Source organism: Calonectris borealis, chromosome 2 (genome assembly GCF_964195595.1).
Source record: "Calonectris borealis chromosome 2, bCalBor7.hap1.2, whole genome shotgun sequence".
Taxonomy (NCBI): domain Eukaryota; kingdom Metazoa; phylum Chordata; class Aves; order Procellariiformes; family Procellariidae; genus Calonectris; species Calonectris borealis.
In genome coordinates, this window is record NC_134313.1 from 18,596,370 (window position 1) to 18,620,072 (window position 23,703).

At 35.4% G+C, this 23,703-nt stretch overlaps 1 protein-coding gene across 3 annotated transcripts in view; it reads left to right on the forward strand.

The window, feature by feature from the left end:
• The window catches only part of CSMD3 (CUB and Sushi multiple domains 3), a 796,263-nt gene that overhangs the window by 470,102 nt on the left and 302,458 nt on the right, over positions 1 to 23,703 (forward strand). For all 3 annotated transcript variants that reach the window (XM_075141259.1, XM_075141260.1, XM_075141261.1), the window contains 4 exons: positions 1,808 to 1,995; positions 4,776 to 4,964; positions 15,766 to 15,882; positions 23,312 to 23,527. In XM_075141259.1, the coding sequence (XP_074997360.1) occupies positions 1,808 to 1,995; positions 4,776 to 4,964; positions 15,766 to 15,882; positions 23,312 to 23,527 (710 nt within the window). The remainder of the gene's footprint in view (positions 1 to 1,807; positions 1,996 to 4,775; positions 4,965 to 15,765; positions 15,883 to 23,311; positions 23,528 to 23,703) is intronic.

The following is a 23,703-nucleotide window of genomic DNA, read 5'->3' on the forward strand; positions in this document are numbered from 1 at the left end:
ATTGTGCTCTGTTGTACAGGCACAGCTACGATAGATTATCTGTTGGATTTTTGTTATAAATCAGTAGCTTTTTAGGCTGAATTGAAATGATAGAAGTGAGAAATGCGAGTGCCATTCTTCATTGTAATGAAGTGTTTATCATGAAGCCTAATTATGAGTATTTAAATACTAGGGATGTTAATCAGCAAACTACTGATTGGAGTACTAGCCACATTTAACTAATAAGTATACACTGTGCAGCAGGATATTCTACGCATATCCTGACACTGCATTGTGTTGATAGGGTGTCTCTTAGAAACAAAAAGATGCATGTTGTAAATATTAAAGCAGCTTTCTCTGTTCAAATAAGGTAAAAAAAGTGTGTGTCACCTTCTGTATTAAAGTTTGTTTCACTCCTATCTGCTTCAGTGAATTTTTGTGAGTCCTACACAGAGTATACCTCACATAGTAATGAAGCCATCCCGGTTAATTAAAGGATAGTGACTAGTTAAATAGGAAAGAACATTGGAGTGGTCTTACATGAGCACAAAGTATTTTTTATTCAGTTTACTATAAATCCCTACTTCCAAGATTGCTTCTGTTTTGTACAGATTAGTGGGAAAAAGAAGTACAGGAAAAAGCAAGCTATTGCCTAGTAGCTTTTTAGCAACATATCGTTGTGAGTTCTTGTGGGAACTAGCAAAAAAAGAAATTTTCAGTTCTCCTGCTTGTAGGCTTACCTGCTTCATTTCCATAACTCCTTATTACTTTATTTCTGTGCTTTTTTCTATGTTATTACATGGATAAAAGAAAACACATTTTGGATGTTTAATTTGGCTTCTCATCTTTCACCAGACTCCTTTAGATCTTTATGCTCAGACTCATGGGACATTAATACTGAAATATAGAGTTCTTCAGTACATTGGTATTAGTCATGCAGTTCCTTGAATGGATTTCACAAAGCTGAATTAGGCATCTAAGTGAATCAGAGAGAGAATTAGGAATATCTGAAGGGTCCGTGTAGGATCCTGCTGTTAATTGTTTATTTTTAATTCTGAAAGGTTTTTTCAATAATCCATCAGAGAGTCCATTAAAGCAGTATGATTGATATAAGGTCTGTCATAGCAAGAAAGAGAGAAATCATTGTGAAAGTACCAAACAGGTGTTTGGGATTGCTGATACCATTTAAAACAAAACAAGCAAGGAGATGTCTAGTAGCACTGTCACACTCAGCTTTTCCTTGACAGAGACAGCACACATGCTGTCTCTAAACAGGCATTTTGCTTTATAGCGCTTTCTAAACAGGATTTAAAATTTTTTTTTGCCATAACTTCTGCCACTACTTTGCACTGAGCCTCAACTGGCACAAAGCCACTGGAGTCTCAGAGCGGACTGAAGTAATCCTATCCCTGTTTATAGATTATTTATAAAAGAATGCATCAACATATCCTCTATATAATTTATTTAATTTTTCCAAAAAGAAAAATAATTTTGTACTATAAGATAGTATATGCAAGTAATATTAATTTTTGCTAACAAACTATGTGTTTCTGGCTTTTGTTTCCTGCAATACAAACCAGCTCAAGGAGTTTAAACTTATTTCTCATCTTACTAAGGCACTAACCTGAAATTTGATTATTGTGTTAATTATATAGGATAATTAATACTATTATATTGATATTGTAAAATAGATACGTGGAGAAATAATTAAAAGAATATGATCAGGAAAGGAGCATAGATTTAAAATATGGCTTACTTTGTATGGGTTTATTGAATTTGTTTTAACTGCTTCTTACATTTGTGCCTCTGTGTGTTTCCTCAATTCCAGATTTCAGACAGAACTAAATTATGATGTTTTGGAAGTTCATGATGGACCAAATTTATTATCTCCGCTTCTGGGATCTTACAATGGTACACAGGTCCCACAATTCCTGTTTAGCAGTAGCAATTTCATTTATCTTCTCTTTATAACTGACAACAGTCGTTCTAACAATGGATTCAAGATTCACTATGAAAGTAAGTCATTCAGAATTATATTATTTGATTTCCCCATCAATGCTTATCCTAGTCATAAATATATAAAGGTACACAGGTGTTGTCTTTGGTAAATTCCTGTTATTTCTCAAACTGATAAAGATTTTGTGATGTTAAACTGCAAAAGGAATGACCAGTAATTTCAGCTGCAATTTAATGTTATTGCTGTACTGCTCTGTGCTTTAAGATTCAGAAGATGAGAATGGGAAGTAAATGTCTTTCTTCTGCATGTTGTTTTTATGTCTTGTTATTCTTATCTTTTATTCAATGCATTTTTGTGTGTGTAAAATGCAATGCCATGTGAAATAATATTTTTCTGTAATCACTGTCTAATTTGTTTAGTAAAGATCATGAGCACATTGTTATCTATCCATTTCTGTTTCATACTTCTACTTGTTGGAACTACCACCAAGCAATTTTCAGATGTTCTTATTTTTTTACATTATTTTTGGCCATTTTCACTCTTCCTGATCACTAATAATAAGTATATTAAATTCAATTAAATTTGAATATATCTGACTTTGCCAGAAAAAAATTGGGCTGATTTGAACTCCAGTGAATGTCAAGTTCTGGCTGTTTATCACAAAAAATCTATTATTATTCCAAAATTCTTTACTATCCTACCCTTCACCCACATACTTCCATTTGTATCATCTTCTACATTGTAAATCATAGAATCATAGAATCATTAAGGTTGGAAAAGACCTCTAAGATTATCGTGTCCAACCATCAACCCAACACACCATGTCCACTAAGCCATGTCCCTAAGGGCCTCATCTACATGTCTTTTAAATACCTCCAGGGATGGTGACTCCACCACTTCCCTGGGCAGCCTGTTCCAAGGCCTGACCACTCTTTCAGTCAAGAAATTTCTCCTAATGTCCAATCTAAACCTCCCTTGGCACAACTTGAGGCCATTTCCTCTCATCCTATCACTAGTTACTTGGCAGAAGAGACCAACACCCACCTCGCTACAACCTCCTTTCAGGTAGTTGTAGAGCGCGATGAGGTCTCCCCTCAGCCTCCTCTTCTCCAGGCTAAACAGTCCTAGTTCCCTCAGCCGCTCCTCATAAGGCTTGTGCTCCAGGCCCTTCACCGGCTTCGTTGCCCTCCTCTGGACACGCTCCAGCACCTCCATGTCCTTCTTGTAGTGAGGGGGCCAAAACTGAACACAGGATTCGAGGTGCGGCCTCACCAGGGCCGAGTACAGGGGCACGATCACCTCCTTACTCCTGCTGGCCACACTATTCCTAATACAGGCCAGGATGCTGTTGGCCTTCTGGGCCACCTGAGCACACTGCCGGCTCATGTTCAGCCGGCTGTCAACCAGCACCCCCAGTGAAGAAGTGATGATTTTGTTAAGTTCTTATCCATTCTGAAGTTTGAAGGATAGCTATCCTTACACAGCAGGAAAACTAGATTAATATTGCCAGCAGAGACCACTAAATTCTTAAAATGATTGGCTAAATTAATAATGTTAAATGGTAGAAATTACACTTTGGGAAAGTGAACAGCGAGAAGAGGAAAGTTGCACTTATTACAAGTATCCTTATATCAGAATGTTTCAATTAAATAAAGTTGGAAAGGAAACCTGAAATTTCATTCCAAATGAATTCTTCAATTTTATTATAAAATCCCTTTTTTCTAAAATGGATTCCCACCCCACAGTTCTCTTTACAGTAATGAAGAATGAAAGTTAAATTTATACTATCACAAAACATGGAAAATATGCATCTTTACTATTTTTGCACAAAATAAACCATTTTCAGTAGTTGCTTTTCTGCTTAACATCTTCTGTTTATACACAGACATCTAGTATTAATTTTATTTTTGTTTAATTCTTCATCGTCTTATGTTATCCGGTACAACCCAATTTGATTACTCTTTTCTGGATAATAATATTGATTAATGGTCCTCTATTTAGCATTTCTCTCTTCAAATATCCTATTGAAAGCTGAAGTCTTTTATATGTTCTTATTTTCTATGCTAATCCTTTCTTTGTAAGGAAGGATATTTTATGTCTTTTGTGTAGGAATAAAAGGAATAACACCCATAAAAAATCTTACACTGAATACTTCTTCTAATTTGTTAACTTCAGTAATATTCCTAGAGTTTTTTGTTTCTTTCTTTGTTTTTCCCTGATTCTTTTATGATTAAATTAAACTTCTCACTGGGAAATAGTTTAAAAGGTTTAATTTTTTAGCACACATTAAAATTCTCTTTATCAAATCAACTTCTCTTTACTCCTTTTTCTGCTGTTCTTTATCTTCTCAATATCTCACATATCAAATAACATTAGGTATGAGAATTATTTATGTAAATAATTGATCTATGTAAATATTTCAGGGATAAATATCAAAAGAAATAAAAAGCATTTTAGCTAGGATAACAAAGTTTGTTCGGGAAAAAATAAAGGCTGGAAATCAGACTTCTGAGTAATCATCAAAGCTTTTCAACATCAGCATCAGGGACAGAATCACTTAAGGTTATTGAGATAGGATCAAACTAAATGTCTTGTGAATTATGTGATGTTTTTCTCTGCAACAGTAGCAGGATGCAATTCATTATCCATAACATCTTATAATGGTAACACAGAGAAACATAGTGCAAGGATAATTCACTGAAAATGTGTGATAATGAAGCCTTCACCCCCACTCACAGCACAGTGAATTACTTTAATTAATTAAAAAATATATCTATAGGTTGTTTATGTAACTCTCTTCTCTCTTTTTTTTTTTTTTTTTTTTTTTTTTTAAATCTAGGCGTAACTGTTAATACTTATTCTTGCTTGGATCCTGGCATACCAGTGCATGGACGTCGCTATGGACATGACTTCTCTATAGGCTCCACTGTCTCATTTAGTTGTGATCCAGGTTATAGGCTGAGTCATGAGGAGCCTTTGCTATGTGAAAAAAACCACTGGTGGAGTCATCCACTCCCAACTTGTGATGGTAAGGATGAATGGATAAAATACAGAGTATCTTAAAATATACACATTTTGCCAAACTATTACTAGGTAAAATGAGTTAAATGTTGGAGCTTGTAAAACATCTATTTTTAGGAAAAAAAGAATAGTTAGAGGAAATAAATGCTATATATCTCTGTGTGATGAGATATTTAGTAATAAAAGTAAAGAATAAGATATAATTCCTTAAATTGGCAGAGTACTGAAGATATGTCTATCTGAATATATGTTACTGTGAGCTAACTGATTGCCAATTAGGCAATGCAAGGTTAATGTATATCTGCTTGTAAAGCACTTACTACAACTAGAAATGTTTGTGTTTGGGTATACATCTATGGACACAGGTGTGCTGACATACGAAACATGAGATGCGGTTTATTTATACCTGACTCAAAACCTGCATTTTCTCCCATTTTGTGTTGATCGCTATGTTCCTAGATTGTTAACAGAACCTGACACCCTTCAATCACTGTAGCAATTGATTAGGGCCACATTATACCTGATGATTAAGCATATGATTGTTAAACCACACAGAAATGGTATCGAGTAACATGTCATACATTTTGGAATTTCCACCATATCATTAAAACAATCTGCTTGAAAAATTATCTAATAGTTTCAGTCATTTCTTGTTATTCGAATTGATCATTTTAATCAATTTTCCCAGTGAAAATTTAAGGTGATATCAATTATATTTAATATTAAGAAAGTATATTGTAATGTTTATTAAGTTGTATATTTGAGATGTTTTCTTCTCAAAATATTTTTTTTTCCTTTAAGCATGGTACACACTTTTCTGATGATAAAAATGTTATCAGGAATAATGTACCCACTTAATTCTAAAGGAGTATTTAACAAAAAAAATTTACTGAACTTTTATGAGCTACATAATCCACATGATAGTATATTTTTCTAAAATAGTTCTTAGTGTCTCAGGACACTCAGAAAGAAAAAGCTGAATTTGAATGAAGACTAACGAAAACAGTCACTGAATCATGTGTGATTTGCCATATGGAAATATATTCATTTTCACTGTATTTCTTTCTTTAAAAAATGGTAGGGGTTTTCTTGGCCTTCAACTTATTTAGTTAGCAAATCCTTTGGGTTTTATATTTCAGTAGGTTGAACATGTTGGTATATGATGATAATCAAAATTTGTGGTGGTAGAAAGGGGCGTGAATAATCACTTTCCTGATGTCCTGGTTTTGGCTGAGATAGAGTTAATTTTCTTCCTAGTAGCTGGTATAGTGCTATGTTTTGGATTTAGGATGAGAATACTGTTGAGAACACAGTGATGTTTTAGTTGTTGCTAAGTAGTGCTTACATCATGAAGGACTTTTCAGCTTCCCATGCTCTGCCAGGGAGGAGGTGCACAAGAAGCTGGGAGGGAGCATAGCCAGGAGAGCTGACCCAAACTGGCCAACGGGGTATACCATACCATATGACATCATGCTCATATATAAACTAGGGGGAGTTGGTCAGGGGGGCAATAATTGCTGCTCGGGGACTGGCTGGGTGTTGGTTGGCAGGTGGTGAACAGTTGCATCCCTTGTTTTTTCCTGCGTTTTGTTCCTCTTTCTCTCTCTCTTTCTCGTTGTTTTTCCTTTTCATTACATCATCATCATCATCATCATCATTATTACTATTATTAATTATTATTATTACTATTATTATAATATTTTATTTCAATTATTAAACTATTCGTATCTCAACCCATGAGTTTTCTTACTTTAGCTCTTCAGATTCTCTTCCCCATCCCACTGAGGGGGGGAAGGGTGAGCAAGCAGCTGTTTGTGCTTGTTTGCTAACTGGGGTTAAACCACGACACCTGAAAATGGCACTCTGTAGTTCAGCAAGCCCATTTGCTAAACGATTATTCTGCTTCTCAGTCAGATTCTTGGAAGGAAGAGTTGCAGGGTCCCCATGGCTCACAGTCAAGGAGACTATATTTTGCTGAATAGGCCATAAACATAAGATGTGTTTTCTTATGGTGATAGTCACTAGATGGTAACCATCTAAAACAAACAGTATTAACACACTCCCTATGAATACTGTGCTCTGCTGTGAAATAAACTTACATATTGTGATAAATTTCTTCATCAAGATGCTGAATTAACATGCAATTCATTAAGTAAATGAGATTTTTTTTTTCTCCAGAGCATATTGCTGAGTGGCAATTGTCCATTGAATAAATACGCTCTAAAGGCAGGATTGAGTACATTTATTCTAGTAAATTTAATCAATTCATGGTTGAACTAATTTTAATTTCCTTGTTGAATTTCTTCTCTGGTGGGAAGTTTTTAAACAGGATCCAGAGTCCTTGCACCCCCAGGGAAAAAAGGGCATTTGCTAAATGGGCTGTTCTTTGCATAAACTGCGAGTATGGGTTTGTATTAATTGTGCCACTAATAAACACATTGGTCACTGTTCCTGCTCATTCAATATATTACTCTGACAGTTTCTGAGGAGCAGAGTTCTTTCTTGATTGTTCTTTTTGATATTGCATCTCTTTGATAATTACATCATGTAGTGATATGCAGACAGACCATGATAATTGTGCAGACAGATCATGACAACTCATGCGTGTAAGTGTTTTGGAGGAGGAGAAGGGTGTAGAAAAGGAAAAAATACAGACTTCTTGGAACCAGTTCTTCCTCAAAGTAGAAGATGGTGTTGACTGCAATTCTATTCTTTGAAGGAGCGTAAACTAATTTTTTCATGAGGTGTTTGGATGTTACACAGATAAACATCAGAAAAAGCTTGTCAGGGAAGTCACACTTCATTATCTACAGGAACATTTAGACAATGCTGAGAATGATGATTTAAAAATGAACAAGCAAACCGTTTCCTTCCCTAAAGACTGGCCTGAGGGGGTGATTATGACAGTCTGTGTAATTCATTCATATTTGAATAATCGATATGCATGAAGGATTTAATAGGTAATTTCCTTAGTTTTGATTTTTATGTGTATCTATATAGATAAGGCGTGCACACTGTTCCTCAGTGCACATAAGTATCCTCTGTGTGTGTGTATATACATACACACACAAACACATATATACATACACACACAAACACAGTTTTATATATACAGAAGTATACCAAAGCATTTCTAAAAAAAAATATTTTAGAGCTCTCTGACCTTTGAGGATAGTAGAATCTATTTCTGCTCTTTAAGGATAAATATTTAAGGAAAATATTTTCAGAATCATGGAACAGTTATAGCTGAAAGGCATCTCAGAATGTCATCTCATCCAAACCCATACCCCAAAACATGGGTCCAATCTGGATGTTACATCAGGTTGCACAGGGTCCTACACAACTGAATTTTATCTCCAAGGGGGGAGATTCCATTTCTTCTCTGAGCAACCTGTGCCATTGTTTGACCACACAGTAGATATTTTTAACATCTACTGAGAACTTCCTATCTTCCAGTTACATCCATTACCTCTCATTCTTTCACTCTGAAAGCTACTTGAATTTATACAGTACTTGAATTGCTTTACAATTTTCAAAACAGCAACTCCACTATGTTAAAATAAGTTATACAACCATAAAATTAAGGCTTCTTCAAAGAAACAGTAAAACCTATGATCTTTATCAAACCATCAGTCTCTTTTCAAAAGATGAATTAGTCTGTAGACTGTTACGAAGATACTGTTAATTTTTAACTTTAATGTTGTTAAGTATGACCAATTTCTGGATAGCTGTCTTGGCAAAATACTTTTTTATTTCTTTTCAAAAGTGGTGGCACTAAGCAAAGCCTAGACTTTTGCTGGTTTCTTTCCCTTCTTTGGTTCATGGGTAAACAGCTTTTTTATACACACAGACCAGAAAAAAACGATCGATATTACTGTGTGCATTTATTTATTTTGAAATAGTTCATCTGAAGATGCGGTTTGGTTTGTATACCAATAACATGGGACACATTACCTAGGAAAAAAACATCCAAATAAATAACAAGCATTCTTTTCAAATGAGAATATGTACAGGCCTTCAGAAAATAGTCGTTCTTAAGAGAGAGAAAATAGATGGCTTTGAGCTTTGCTTAGAAAATATTACTTGTATTACATTTACACCATTCCTATCTAACATCTACATATGATTCACTGGGTACCTATCTATCTGGACATCCCTGAATTTCTTGACTGTAACCTCCTCCCAGCACTTAACAAATAAGACAAAATTTCGTCTTATCATGTCCTTTCTATATGAATATTATAATAGAATTTTGCTTTTAAGCTTTGAATATATGTGAGAAAACCTATTCTATCCAATATATGAAGTATTTCATTAATCCAATTAAAAATGACAGGAAAATTAATGTAAAAGATACCTAATTAAGAGTGTAAAGTGGTTTTTATTTCCTTCATCATAACATGAAATTGAATGTTAATACTTATAATTCTTATTCATTATTTGAATTAAGAATAAATATTGTCATTCCACTTGATCTTCATTTACTTAAGAAAATTAATAAATAGCAAGAAAAATGTTCAAGCAAGATGGAAAACATTTAATGTTTATATTGAAAACACCTAGATGTCCAAATGAATTAGCAAACACGACTTTTGCGGTACCATGAGGAACACTTCGGCCACAACAACCCCAGGCAACGCTACAGGCTTGGGGAAGAATGGCTGGAAAGCTGCCCAGAGGAAAAGGACCTGGGGGTGCTGGTTGACAGCCGGCTGAACATGAGCGGCAGTGTGCCCAGGTGGCCAAGAAGCCAATGGCATCCTGGCCTGTATCAGAACTAGTGTGGCCAGCAGGAGTAGGGAGGTGATCGTGCCCCTGTACTCGGCACTAGTGAGGCTGCACCTCAAATACTGTGTTCAGTTTTGGGCCCCTTGCTACAAGAAAGATGGTGAGGTGCTGGAGCGTGTCCAGAGGAGGGCAACGAAGCTGGTGAAGGGCCTGGAGCACAAGTCTTATGAGGAGCGGCTGAGGGAACTGGGGTTGTTTAGTCTGGAGAAGAGGAGGCTGAGGGGAGACCTCATTGCGCTCTACAACTACCTGAAAGGAGGTTGTAACGAGGTGGGTGTTGGTCTCTTCTCCCAAGTAACTAGCGATGGGAAAAGAGGAAATGGCCTCAAGTTGCGCCAAGGGAGGTTTAGACTGGACATTAGGAGAAATTTCTTTTCTGAAAGAGTGGTCAGGCCTTGGAACAGGCTGCCCAGGGAAGTGGTGGAGTCACCATCCCTGGAAGTATTTAAAAGACGTGTAGATGAGGCGCTTAGGGACATGGTGTAGTGGGTATGGTGGTGTTGAGTTGATGGTTGGACTCGATGATCTTAGAGGTTTTTTCCAACCTTAATGATTCTATGATTCTATGATTCTATGATTCTATGATTCTAAGTCCAAGGTTTCTTTCCGGAAGCTGATTGTAATAATTTGATGTCCACATTGTTACTACTTGACTGCATCCCATTTTAGGACACATTACATATTCTGTAATTAGGGAAGACGGATGCTGAAGTTTCTTAATCTATGAAGTACAGTATATAAGATTCAAATTCTAATTCATTGTTTCAATAATTTTTAACTATATTTCCCTTTTATTATCAAATTACACAGTAAATGAAAATCACCTTAGAATTAGACATTTAGTTGGAAGTTAGAGTAAATTAAGCAAATGAATGTAATGGGACCTCTGTATATATGTGCAACATATGCACATATATACTTGTATTTAGATTTATATATACACAAACACATCTATGTATAAATAGGTTTATCTTCTTTTCACTCTGTGGTTCTTTCTGAACTAGCATATGTTATTAGTATTTCTCGATGATGCTTGAAACTTTTGTAAACTTTGTAAAACAAATCATTATTGCTAATCAATTATAAATGCATGTTTTCTCTTTGCATCACCTTTGAAAACAAATAGTTTTCAATTATTTGTACTTGCAGCAAGCTGACCTTACTAAAAAAAGACATTTTTTTTCTGAAGGCTTCTGTTCTTCTTATGTGTATTTTCTCTTTTTCGAGAAAATTGAGACACATTATTGTATGTTAGTTTCTGAGTTGTGGTTGGTGTCCTATGGCTAGTCGTTTGAAAAATCTTTATATATCAAAATGGTAGTGATGTAATTTGAAAATGTGGAAAACATTGTTAATTTCCCAGATATCACCATCTTCAGTCAGGCTAAAAAGAGACAACGATACGGCTTTTTTTTTACTGCATTGCTAGTGAACACCATATGTAGAAATACATGGATACGTGTATTTATATATATGTGTATTATTTTCTCTTGCCTTACTAAAATAACAAATACATTCTCTTGATAGTTTCCTATCCTTCTTGGATATGGTGACTCCCTTCTTCTCACATCCAGTTTTCTTGATAACTTCATATTATTGCTTTACCCTTCATAACTCTGAGACTGACTTGTGTCACATCAAAATAAATTAGTTTTAAATAGGTAGTAAACCTTATTGAAAGACCTTGGATGACAGAGAACATGGTTAATGGTTGTTGAGTTTTATTTCATGGTATAAAAAGCAAAATTAAAGAGGTAAGAGGCTTTTCTGTGAACAAGTGTTAAGCTAGCTAGCTATACAGGCTGGAGAAGAATCACTTCTGCAGGAAGAGATTATACAGAGACTGACTTCTGCAGTAAAATATAAATGCAAAAGAAAATAGAACAGAGGACGTGTAAAAAATGGAAAAAAACATCTATGAACAAAAATGTCACCTTCCTTGCTTATTAGTTGCTGTCACAATCTAATGTGAAGTGTCCTAGCAATATGTTTGTATAGCATAGCTACTGTGACAAGACAGACAGGTAAGTACTTGCAATTGGTAATGCAGTGGTCATAGAGGTGGAAAATTTATCTTACAGAATTATATTAAGAAAACCTGTCTCATTTAACTCATCCAAAGTCAGAGATACTAATGTGCTTTGCCAGCCTTCCAAAGTGAGTACCCAAGAGGGAAAAGAACATAATGACAGTTTAACAGAACAAATGGGTAAAAATGGATGATGTGAGTAAATTTAGGCTAGAAACTATGAGACTATTTCTAGTATTGGAAGTTTGATTTTCCAGAACAGTTTTATAGTAGCATGAAGTATGGCCTGAAATGGAACTTGATAATTTTATGAATGTCAAGTGCTTTCATTACAACTATTCATGTATTTCAGGGATGAAGCATGGCCTGCCTGTCTCCCACTGAGACACTTACAAGTAGTCTGAAAAAAGGTTCTAAAATTGTTTGGGCCAAAAATTATTTTCAAACTATATAGGGCCATTTTCTAAGCTAGGCTTGCTTGCTGTCGCTCTTCCTTATAAGTGATGATGCTACTGAGCAAAACGCATGTAGTTATGTTCATTTACGATAAAAAGTGCAAGTAATCAACCCAACACTGTAAGAATTTATTTCACCTAAACAACTGGCTTAGCCACTGAACTCCACTATTAAATTTTAGTCTTTATTCACAGTTATGCAAAACTCGCTTCTTAAGTTGTCACATAATTTCTGATCACCACAGTGCTGTAGAGGTACTTTATACTATACATCCAGGCACCTATCTGTATTTCATACAGTCACTTCTATATTGTGTTCTCTTCATTTTTTGTTCTTTTTATTTTTTATTCTCTTTATTTTTTGTTATTTTGTTTCTCACTATTCTGAAAACATAGTAATGGAGGGGAAAAAAATAGGCATGTCTTGATTCAGCTTCTCCACTTGCATAACAAAGGAATTATTAATTAGTGTGTTAGCAACACAATATTCCATTTTCCACATTAGAACACCAAGCTAGTGCTTCAGTTATTTGCTTATGTATTCATTCTAGTTTTAGTCTGTCCTAGCCTCCATCTCTGTATAACCAGATAAAGTGAAAGAAAGGTTCCTGTGGAATCTGGAAAAATGTGTGGAGTTTATCTTTTGCTGTTTTTATTTTCATGTGTTTCTGTTTTCCTTTGCACTCTGAAAAGAGTCAGATACTAGGAGTGATATTATATGCTTGCGCTGTTTGCCATCTTATCAGGACCACTGCACGTTTCATATTGCAGATCCGTCAACTTGGCTTTGTTTTGTAAAATGTTGGCCCCTTGATGCCTTTTTTTGCCATCTGCTAACCTTCATAGAGTTACACTGACTGCCTGATGGCCTGCCATAGATGTTTTGTCACCATTTGCATTCCTGACAGGTTTTCCAAACACCCACTGTAAAATACATTATTTGTTCGGGCTGTTTCCCATGATTATAAAAACTGACTACATTTTCTTATTTAATAGGGCTGACCTAAGGTATGGACAAAGTAGGTAGTTACCATCAGAAGCTCCAATAACATGCTGTCATAGACCTGATTCTGTTTTAGTAATGTGTAAATATAACAAGATCGGGTGATAAGTGGACAGTGGTTACCTTCATTGTCTCTTCATCAGAGAAGTGAGGAGGAAAATTAGTATGCTGGGAGGTTATTGTCCCCTGTGGCAACAATTATGAGATCAGGCAGTTGTGGTCCTAGAATGTCCTATTTCAGCCTATGGTACTGGATCTGCAAATTTCCAGCTTACAACTAGGCCAAAAAGGCTAGAAAGTTGGCAAGAGAAATAGCACACATAAGGAAATCATGAGGCTACCCAGACAAAGATACATGTTTAAAACAGAAATGTGGTTAGTTAGAACAGTCAAACAAATTTAGCTAGGCAAAATAGGGTGATCTTCATCCTAGGATATAGGATGAAGTCCGTATCTGCTTTATGAGAAAACTGTAATTAAATGTATACTTCTTTTTATTCAGTGCCCTAAAGGTAGTGATGGCATACAATGCAGTAACCTCATTATGAAAAATTATTAACCTTTATGAAAACATTCCACAGTGCTACTGAAATGTCTGAAAAATGTATATATTTCCTTAAGACGAATGACTGCTTAGATACAGGGTAAGATAGAAGGTACATTCTGGATATTCTCTCGAATCACTGTATGGCTTGTCCTCTACTCAGTTTTGAATGTATTTCTACAAGCAGAAAATCATGACTGGTCAACAAATTCATTCTCAAATAAATAGCATTAATAGCAAAAGGAAAGGTAGGTATAACTTTCATGATTCACCCCATTAATGTGTAGCAGAAATTGTCATAAGTAGAATAAATAGCAAGATATAGTAGAATAAATGGATGATGTAACAAATTATGACACCTTTCACCTGAAGAAGTATGAAGATGTTGTTTGAGCACTGTTCATACATTGAAAGGCCAAACTTCTCCCAACTTTACGATCCATAATGTTGAGTGCTATGTTGGTAGCTGCTGCTGAAGTTACAGGAAGAGTAGGAGCAGGTTAAACCAGCTAGTGCAGGGGGGACAGCCTCTCTCAGAAAGAAGTATTGCTCCTCCAGCCTGTGACAGGCTCCTTCCCTCACTCTTGATGGTGTGGCAGCAGGCTGGGAAGCACAGACATGACCAATAGGTGAGCAATGGCTTATAAGACAAGGGGAAGAGGGATTGATAGTTGTATCGATTGGAATTGCAGACAAGTAACTGCCATTTACCTATCTCTGAAACTGCCTTTCAACAGCTTTAGCATCTGCTAAAGAGAAAACCTTATTGTTAAAAATGGGAGTGCTGAATACTGGCTTAGATTAAGGTGTGGGCTCAGAGAAACTACAGTTGATACCAATAAAAATTCTGAAAGGACACTGATTGAGAGGTTGAGTACTTAAGGCTGAAAAGTGAAAGCTTGTGTTAATTAGTTTGGAAGAGCTGCTCATATTAAGAACTGTAATCAACTTTCCTAAAACAGTCTATATTATTTGACTTAAATCTGGTGGCAGTAACATAGTTTACTGGTTTTTTGTATCCTGGAACATTTCTACAAAACAATTTTGGTAATGCATGGCTAAGAAAAATAAAAGGAATAGATGTTTTTAATCTTGAAGCAAAAAAAAAAAAAAAAAAAGAAATATTCTATTGTTTTATAATGTATGACCTTCTGAGATAATCTATATTCAGAGAACTATGATGTAATAACTTTGCTTGGTACTGAGTTTTAATCACTGTTATTGATAAAAGATAATTCTAAGGTATAAGAGCCTCTTCACTACTAAAAATTACTCAATTAATTTAGTATTTCAAAAGCTCTGGAATGGAAAATTCACCATTAAAATATAATGGTGAATTGTGAAGATATTTATGCCAGTGTTGTAAGATTTTATTTTTGTGTTTTGTATTAATTCAAGTTGTAATTTCATTTTTATATTGTTTAATTACTGATTACTTTTACAAAGTCCCTACTGATTCTATAGAAATACTTACTCTTATATTGGCAATTGTCATTATCACTTGCATTATAGATATAGATGCATATCCAATAATTAGGTACAAGAAAGCATGTCATGGTTCCCTGCAATAATATTTTCAGTCAGTAATTCTTCAGTAGCGAGATCCACTCTGTGCCATTTTAACTCTCCAGCCTTAGCGTCTGGCTAAAGTGTTATTGTTTGGCTCCATATCTTCTTCTGCCTTCATCTTCCTGCTGAACTTGTGACTTTCACAGAGTCTCAAGAAAATTTGAAAAAAACAGCTAAGGAAATTAGCTTTTAATTTTCTTAGTACCTATTACAAAGCATGTTAATTATTCATTGATTATATTTCTTTTCATATTGTGTAAAAATGACCTGTAGTTATATGTGGAATTGCTGAATAATTTGACCAATTATTTTTAAGTTGCTTTAAAGCCAGAATTTTTTAAAAAATTATTTTCTTATATTTTCTCTCATCTGTAAGTTTTATATTAATTATTTTATTATTGTTTTCTTTGCTATTTCTAGCTTTATGTGGTGGAGATGTTAGAGGACCTAGTGGAATAATTTTATCCCCTGGTTATCCTGATCTGTATCCAAATTCGCTGAATTGTACATGGACTGTAGATGTCACCCATGGAAAAGGTAAATAAATTATTTTCTCTTTTTTCCACCTGTTTTTTTGTTTTTAGTATGTAAGTCCAGTATTCAGTGCTACACACATAGATCTAGGTTAGCACAATGAACTAGGAATTGTGTTGCTGGGTTTTGTTTTTGTTTATTTTTATTGTAGTAATTTCTAGAATTCCAGGAGTGGACTAGGCCCTAATGCTTTCCACAGAACAGAAAGTCCCTAGAAGTTTATAGTCCAAGTAACAGATAGTTGGATGTGTGCACATTAATTTGTACAGGTGAAAGAGGATGAATACTTTTTCTGTGTTGAGGAGGAAATGCCTTATCTTAGAGAGAGATTAGCTGGAAGTAGTCATTGGTATTTAGACTTGGTATCAACAGAAGAATCTGAAGTGAAGACTTAAGCGAAGATGTTATTCATATTATGGCATAAAAAAGGAATTAAGTTAAAGAGAGAGGAGTTGTTTAAAAGATTGCTTATTATGTTAAATTTTACCTTATGACTCGCTGTCGACAAGGAAATGTCAGAAAGAAAAGTCTTATTATTTTGAAGATAAGAAACTGTTTCAGTTTACCGAGACACATTTTCAGGGTGGCAGCATATAAATGGCAGATTAATATGCATTTATGGATTGAATAAATAATATAGTTTAGAAATAAATGTAGAGGGAAAAAATAATAAATAATGGAGCTCAATAAAAGAACATTTAGAGAGGTAAGAAAGAATTATGCAATGACTGATCACAGAAGCTGAGGGACAGGAGACTTTTAAGAAAAGCATGGTTATTTGTTGAAGGCAGATTTCAGGATAAAGATGTAATACTGATTTTAACTTTTCTCTGAGAAAGGATCTTAGTAAGAGTTATTTCAAAGAAATATAAGACACGCAGGAGAGGTTAGAGAATACTTTGGACACAAATGGAAATTGGGAATTCCAAGTAGCAAAATTTCCTTAAAATAGCGTGTCCTACTTGCTTTCAGGTGAAACTACATGAGAAGAGATGGGTCAAAATTTTAGATTTTTATTGGTATTTTATTTTAAATATGGGAGTGACTCCATAGTACTCTTCTACTATGAGTGAAAAGAGCTAGAGAAGCATAAGAATTTAATGTTAAGGGAAGGAGAGAAATAGAGATAGGTGTCATAAGAGAAATTAAGTATAAATAGGGTGAGGTGATAAGAACACAAGAAGGAGAATTGCATCTGTAACACTGGAAAAAATACAGAAAAGGGAATGAAAGGGAGAAGAAGGAAGGCAAGTTTAATTCTGAATTTCATCAGTTTTCTCTGTGAGGGCATGAAAAATGTGACAAAGTGTACTGATGATGTATTCCTCTAAGAAAGAGTTATGGGTAACATAAAAACAAGACTTCCCTCACAGAGAATTGTGCAGATCTGTGATCCCCTTGTTCTATTTTGTACAAATAGTGCGATAGTTCCTCATCTAGATGTTAAATCAATCTGACTGGATGTCCCATTTAAAACTCCTTAAACTGTTAAAGTGGCGAAGTGTATCTCTCAAAATTATTGCTCCAGCTATTCCACAGTCTCTTTTTACTACGAAATGATGCCATTGTGTCAATTTAATTTGCTTGTAAGTATCCACAGTGAAAAAGCATTCTGAAATTACTGAGCCTACATCAGATGCTACATTTGCCCTTGTTACCTCTAGGTATGATACATGGCTTTCAGAGTTGCAGAAAAATAGGGTACTGTGGATCTTTTGCAAAGGAGAAAGGTTGTGGGAAGAATATAACTGTTCTTCTGGACAAGCAAGAAAGACTGATAGAAAGTGTAAGAAAACTGTTAGCTTTGTAGTCATTTAGTTTGCACCCTATCTGAAAAGCCATTGGATAACCAGCCCAAGCTTTATAATCTGGGCATTGAAGAAAATTAGCGGAGATGGATAGGAATTTAGCTTCATGGAGTAATAAATGACTGAAAAATATGTAAATTCTACAGTAAACACGAGCCCAGATTAAGCTATATTTTTCAGGATTCTTGAAAGACTTTTTATTAACACTTCCATTTTTTCTTAAATCAAAAATGGGATTATGGAGGAAAGTACTCAGAAATTTCTTTTTTTTTTTTTTAGAAATTTAAGTAGATTTTTTGTAATTTATCTTTTTTCTTGAACCCTCAGCTAGAGAAGTACTTAAAAGTTGGGATAAATAAAAGCTGAAATTCTCAATATGATTACATTTTATGTGAGGCTATTGAAAAAAACACCATATATGAGACTCCTGAGAAAAACAAATATACAAAAATAATATATACAGGGAAAGAGAGCAATAGTATAAACATCCACATTTATAAGCACATATACACTGATACTTATGTATACACACATACATATATCAATACAAGCACATTCTTGTTTGTGTCAATAAATTTTATATTATCTTATGGAAATGTTATTAAGGAAAAACATATTAAATACGAATGCTATGTTGTAATTTGACTTGGTGTCGTGGTTTAACCTGGCAGGCAGCCAAATACCACGCAGCCGCTCACTCACTCCCCCCGACCCCCCTCAGCGGGACGGGGAGAGAATCGGAAGGGTAAGAGTGAGAAAAACTCGTGGGTTGAGATAAAGACAGTTTAATAGAACAGGGGAAAAAAAGGGAAAATAATAATGATAATGATAAAATATACAAAATGAGTGATGCACAATGCAATTGCTCACCACCCGCGCTGACCGATAACCAAGTAGTGATTGGTACTTCCTGGATCACGCCTACCCTTCATATACTGAGCATGACGTCACATGGTATGGAATACCCCATTAGCCAGCTGGGCTGGCTGTCCTGATTATGTTCCCTCCCATCTTGTGTACCTAGCTCAGTCAGTAGGCATGGGAGCTGTCCTTGGACTAGGAGGGCACTTAGCAACAACTGAAAACATCAGTGTGTTATCAACATTCTCCTCATACTAAATCCAAAACACAGCACTAGGAAGAAATTTAACCCTATCCCAGCTGAAACCAGGACACTTGGGCATTTTGATTCATGCTGCTCAAAGATCTGCTGGAAGCAATTGAAGAGTGAGGATTTGCTGTGAGTAGGAAATAGGAAATATTGTATTAACTTATATTTTGTCTTTGTTGGAAAAAAAGTATTAATACTGTAAGCTCTTCCTGTAGTACTGTATGAGGAAGATAGATCTCCTTCTATGACAATAAGTCACAGGCTTACTTAATTTAACTTTAAACTTCTAACAGTAAAGTTCCATGTCTGAGTAAGCTAGTCCATTAGGCCACTTCTGTATTTAATGGACAAATGAATATATCTTCAGGAAATGAGTCATCTCACCCTGAAAAAGTATCTAAAGTAGATGGAATGAACCATCCTCTGAAGGTGCCTATTTATCTCTATCATCTAATGTCCATGGGGTTTATATAGTCCCCAGAGGAGTTGTCCAAGGGGAGACTGAGTGACTAAGTTTTAGATAGTTACCCTCTGGGAAAATTAATCCCATACACATAAATGAGTTATTTTGAAGTGAGGGATAAAAACTTTGACCTGGAAATCTCATTTTCTCCTCTATTTCATGTCTAATAAAATTCCAACTTCAGAATCTCAAAGAGTATCTTCTACTGGCTATTAATTAGTGATATGATTTTTGAAAATAATTAATGTTTTCTTTAGCCTTTTTTTTTTTGACAAAATTTATTAGTTTAATGTCAGACTGCCAAGAAAATGTATATAATTTGTAGCTCCAGAATGCCGTGGGGTACTTTTTTAAACACACAGCTTTATGTTGCAACTTCATACTGCTATTACATAATAGCAGACAATTAAATGCATATATTTAGTTAAGAATTGTATTTTACATCTGGATATGTTGTATTGCTAAGAAGAAAAGTTTCTGTGTTTGTACATACTGTCTTAAATAACATAATTAGCAATATATATATGTATTTTAATTTTACTGTTCAAGTGTATCTAAACTTCTAGAATTCTGGAATGATTTTTCATTTGTGTTCTTGTGGACCAGCATTACGATTCTTGAATGTCCATTAAAACTTGATATAATTTTTTTTTTTAATTTGTTAAGTAGGTGTCGTGGTTTAACCTGGCAGGCAGCCAAATACCACGCAGCCGCTCACTCACTCCCCCCACCCCCAGTGGGACGGGGAGAGAATCAGAAGGGTAAGAGTGAGAAAAACTCGTGGGTTGAGATAAAGACAGTTTAATAGAACAGAGGGAAAAAAAGGGAAAATAATAATGATAATGATAAAATATACAAAATGAGTGATGCACAATGCAATTGCTCACCACCCGTGCTGACCGATAACCAAGTAGCGATCGGTACTTCCTGGATCACGCCTACCCTTCATATACTGAGCATGAGGTCACATGGTATGGCATACCCCATTAGCCAGCTGGGCTGGCTGTCCTGATTATGTTCCTTCCCATCTTTGTACCTAGCTCAGTCAGTAGGCATGGGAGCTGTCCTTGGACTAGGAGGGCGCTTAGCAACAACTGAAAACATCAGTGTGTTATCAACATTCTCCTCATACTAAATCCAAAACACAGCACTAGGAAGAAATTTAACCCTATCCCAGCCGAAACCAGGACAGTAGGGAATGGAACACGCACTTTAAATATAGTTAATATGTCTAGTAATTGGTATTATTTATGAAGAGGAAAGGAAGTGTCTATCATGACAATAATTATTGTATTTTGTTTGTGGTTAGCATGCAATTCAATATATAGTGAAGTGAAATTTGTGGAGTATCAATGGTATCTTTTAAACCATTTACTAATAGAAAAGTTAATTTACCCATCCCCCAACAGTCTGGATTGTAATATTGAGAAATGACACTAGAGTGTTGTCTTCCTGTCCTTATTTCAGATTTTAAATATTCCCCTTATAAAGAAAGGGGCATGTGAGGCAGAATGAGAAGGAAGCTACCTGAACATATCTTTTAAAATTCTTCTCTGGAGAAGACACAATCTGTCACACAGCATTTATTAATGTGATTAGAATATTTTCTGAAGAAAACTAAATTGTACAGCTACTGCTGGCATATACCTTGGAGTTTTGCTTAGAAATGTCATGGCAATCTGGAAAATTGATTGGAATATTCCCTTGAGTTAAACCTTGAGTTTGGTGTTTGAACAATACTCAGTGAAGCTCAACTGTCATTCACAGGAATTCCATTATTTTGGGTTACTACCATAAAATTTTCTTTGGCATTTCTGATTTTGTTGTTGCAGTATTCAGACATGCATAAAAAGGGCCAAAATTAATCTGGAGTTTAGTAAATGCAACAAATACGGCCTAAATTTCAGCCTCATTCTGTATATATCCCATTTTTCTCTTGAGAGCTCTCTTTTCATGTCAGATCAACACTGTCTCCTATGTAAAACTATCATAAAAAAATCAAACCATTTGTTTATCAATCCCAAAGCTAAATTTATATGCATTAGCTCAAAAGATATGTAACCTTGATTCCAAAATTCAGTGTGTGATTTCTGCCAATTTATTGTCACACAATCTGGGAGAATAAATAGGCTGCTCAAAGCAGATGAATGGATTTGCTCATATAATTATTAAATTAAGAATTTTCAAAATCCGGAATAGATTTCTTGGATTATCTAGTTTTATCCTATGCATAAAACACAATCCCATCCTGTAATTTCTATATCAGTGCTACTAAGGGTGTGTTTATCTGGATCTGCAAGTTACAGTAAGTCGGGGTGGTGGGGTGTGTGGAGCTATAAGAAGAGAAGGCAATATGTACTTGAAAAGGCTGAATAGTTCTCCAGACTCTTTAAAGGGAAGCACAATCTAGAGGTCTGGCTGAGATGGAGTTAATTTTCTCCATAGCAGCCCTCATAGTGCTGTGCTTTGTGTTGGTAGCTAGAAGGGTGTTGATAACACACCAGTGTTTTGGCTACTGCTGAGCAGTGCTCACACAGCATCAAGACTGTCTCTCCAACATTCCCCCCTCACCAGTAGGCTGGGGGTGGGCAAGATCTTGGGAGGGGACATAGCCAGGACAGCTGACCTGAACTGACCAAAGGGATATTACATACCATATGACATCTGCTCAGCAATAAAACTAAGAGAAAGGAGGGGGGGGGGCATTCGTTATTACGACATCTGTCTTCCTGAGCAACCGCTATGCATACTGAAGCCCTACTTCCTGGGAAGTGGCTGGACATCACCTGCTGATGGGAAGTAGAGAATAAATCTTTTGTTTTCCTTTGCTTCCGCATGCAGCCTTTCCTTTTGCTTTATTAAACTGCCTTTATCTTGACTCACAAGTTTTTTCCACCTTATTTTCTCCCCTCTCCCCACCCTGCTGAGGATGGGAGTGATAGAGCGGCTTGGTGGGCACTGGGTGTCCAGCCAAGGTCAACCCACCACAAGGGGCATGAGGTTTCTATGTTTAGACCACGTGAGTCAAGCACAGTAAATCTAGCTTCAGTCTTGGATTTTGTTGCCCTGTTCGGGAAGTTCTTGGGGGGGAGTGGGGAAGTAGGAAGGGGAAGTCTTTGTTTGATTTTTGATTAAATTATGTCTATTTTTAAAAATCTGTTGTCCATAGGAGTACCCGAAGATCATTAATCTTCATATACTACATTAATCTTCAATCACATGAATGGGTCTTCCTAAGCATTACATCATTAGATATATTTTACAGAGCCTGAATCATTGGTTTATAACTTTTATGATAAAACTGAAAGTGCTATTACACTAGAGGTCTCAGTAATCACTTAAGCTAGCTAATGTCTTCTCCTGTTTCTTTTTTTGACTATTCTGCGCATTCTACCCAAAGATCATGGTCTAACTCTTGGTTACAGAAATGCAGAAAAAGTAATTTAATTGTCTGTCTTGACCTTTAAGTCTTTTTATTGCTATTGTGTTGCAGGATATATCTTCCTTTCTAGATGTGTGATTTGTATCTGATGGTTTGCAAAAAAACATGCTGTTGACATATGCCACATCTTATTAAGACAACTCCCTTTTTTTTGGGAGGAAGTGCTGCTGTTACTGTATGTGCCATGAGAATATAACGTCATATATTTTATAACCTTCCCTTTCATTGCTGCTATACAAAGATACTGGTGACTGTAAAGAATAAGGTTTACCTTTCCCATTTTGTCATAAACAGTTTGTAATTTTGAACATACGTAGTGTATCATTGGATTTTACATAAAAATGCAAGCATTTGTCTTTGAATTCTATAAATCAAGCATTCATATTTTGCAACTAAAGGCAAAAGTGAAAGGTAGTGTCAAAACCAAAAGACCTGCTGCAAAGATATTTTAACATTAAAATCAGGAAAGATACTAATTTTTAGAAAAATTGAATTATCTTCATTTTCTGAAACACGATTCATAATGAAATGCATGAATTTAATCCTTGGCTTAATTACATTGATGTTCACAGTGTGATATGTAATTCTAATTCTACTTTTTCTAATAGGAGTGCAGTTCACTTTCTACAGCTTTCATTTGGAGGATCATCATGACTACTTACTAATAACAGAGAATGGCAGTTTCACACAGCCGTTAGCACGTCTGACTGGCTCAGAGCTTCCTTCACCAATCAATGCTGGTCTATATGGAAATTTCAGGGCTCAGTTGCGCTTTATTTCAGATTTTTCAATATCATATGAAGGATTTAATATTTCTTTCTCTGGTAAGGAAATACCTGTAATACCTGGCTCCTGAAAAAGATTTTTTCAGTATTTTATGTAAAGAGGACAAAAAAAAAAAAGTTTAAAATCTAAGTGATTTTGATGAATACATATACTGAATCATAAAATTATATAAGTTGTTTCCTAAGCACAACAATTTCAAAGCAAGCAAACCTCT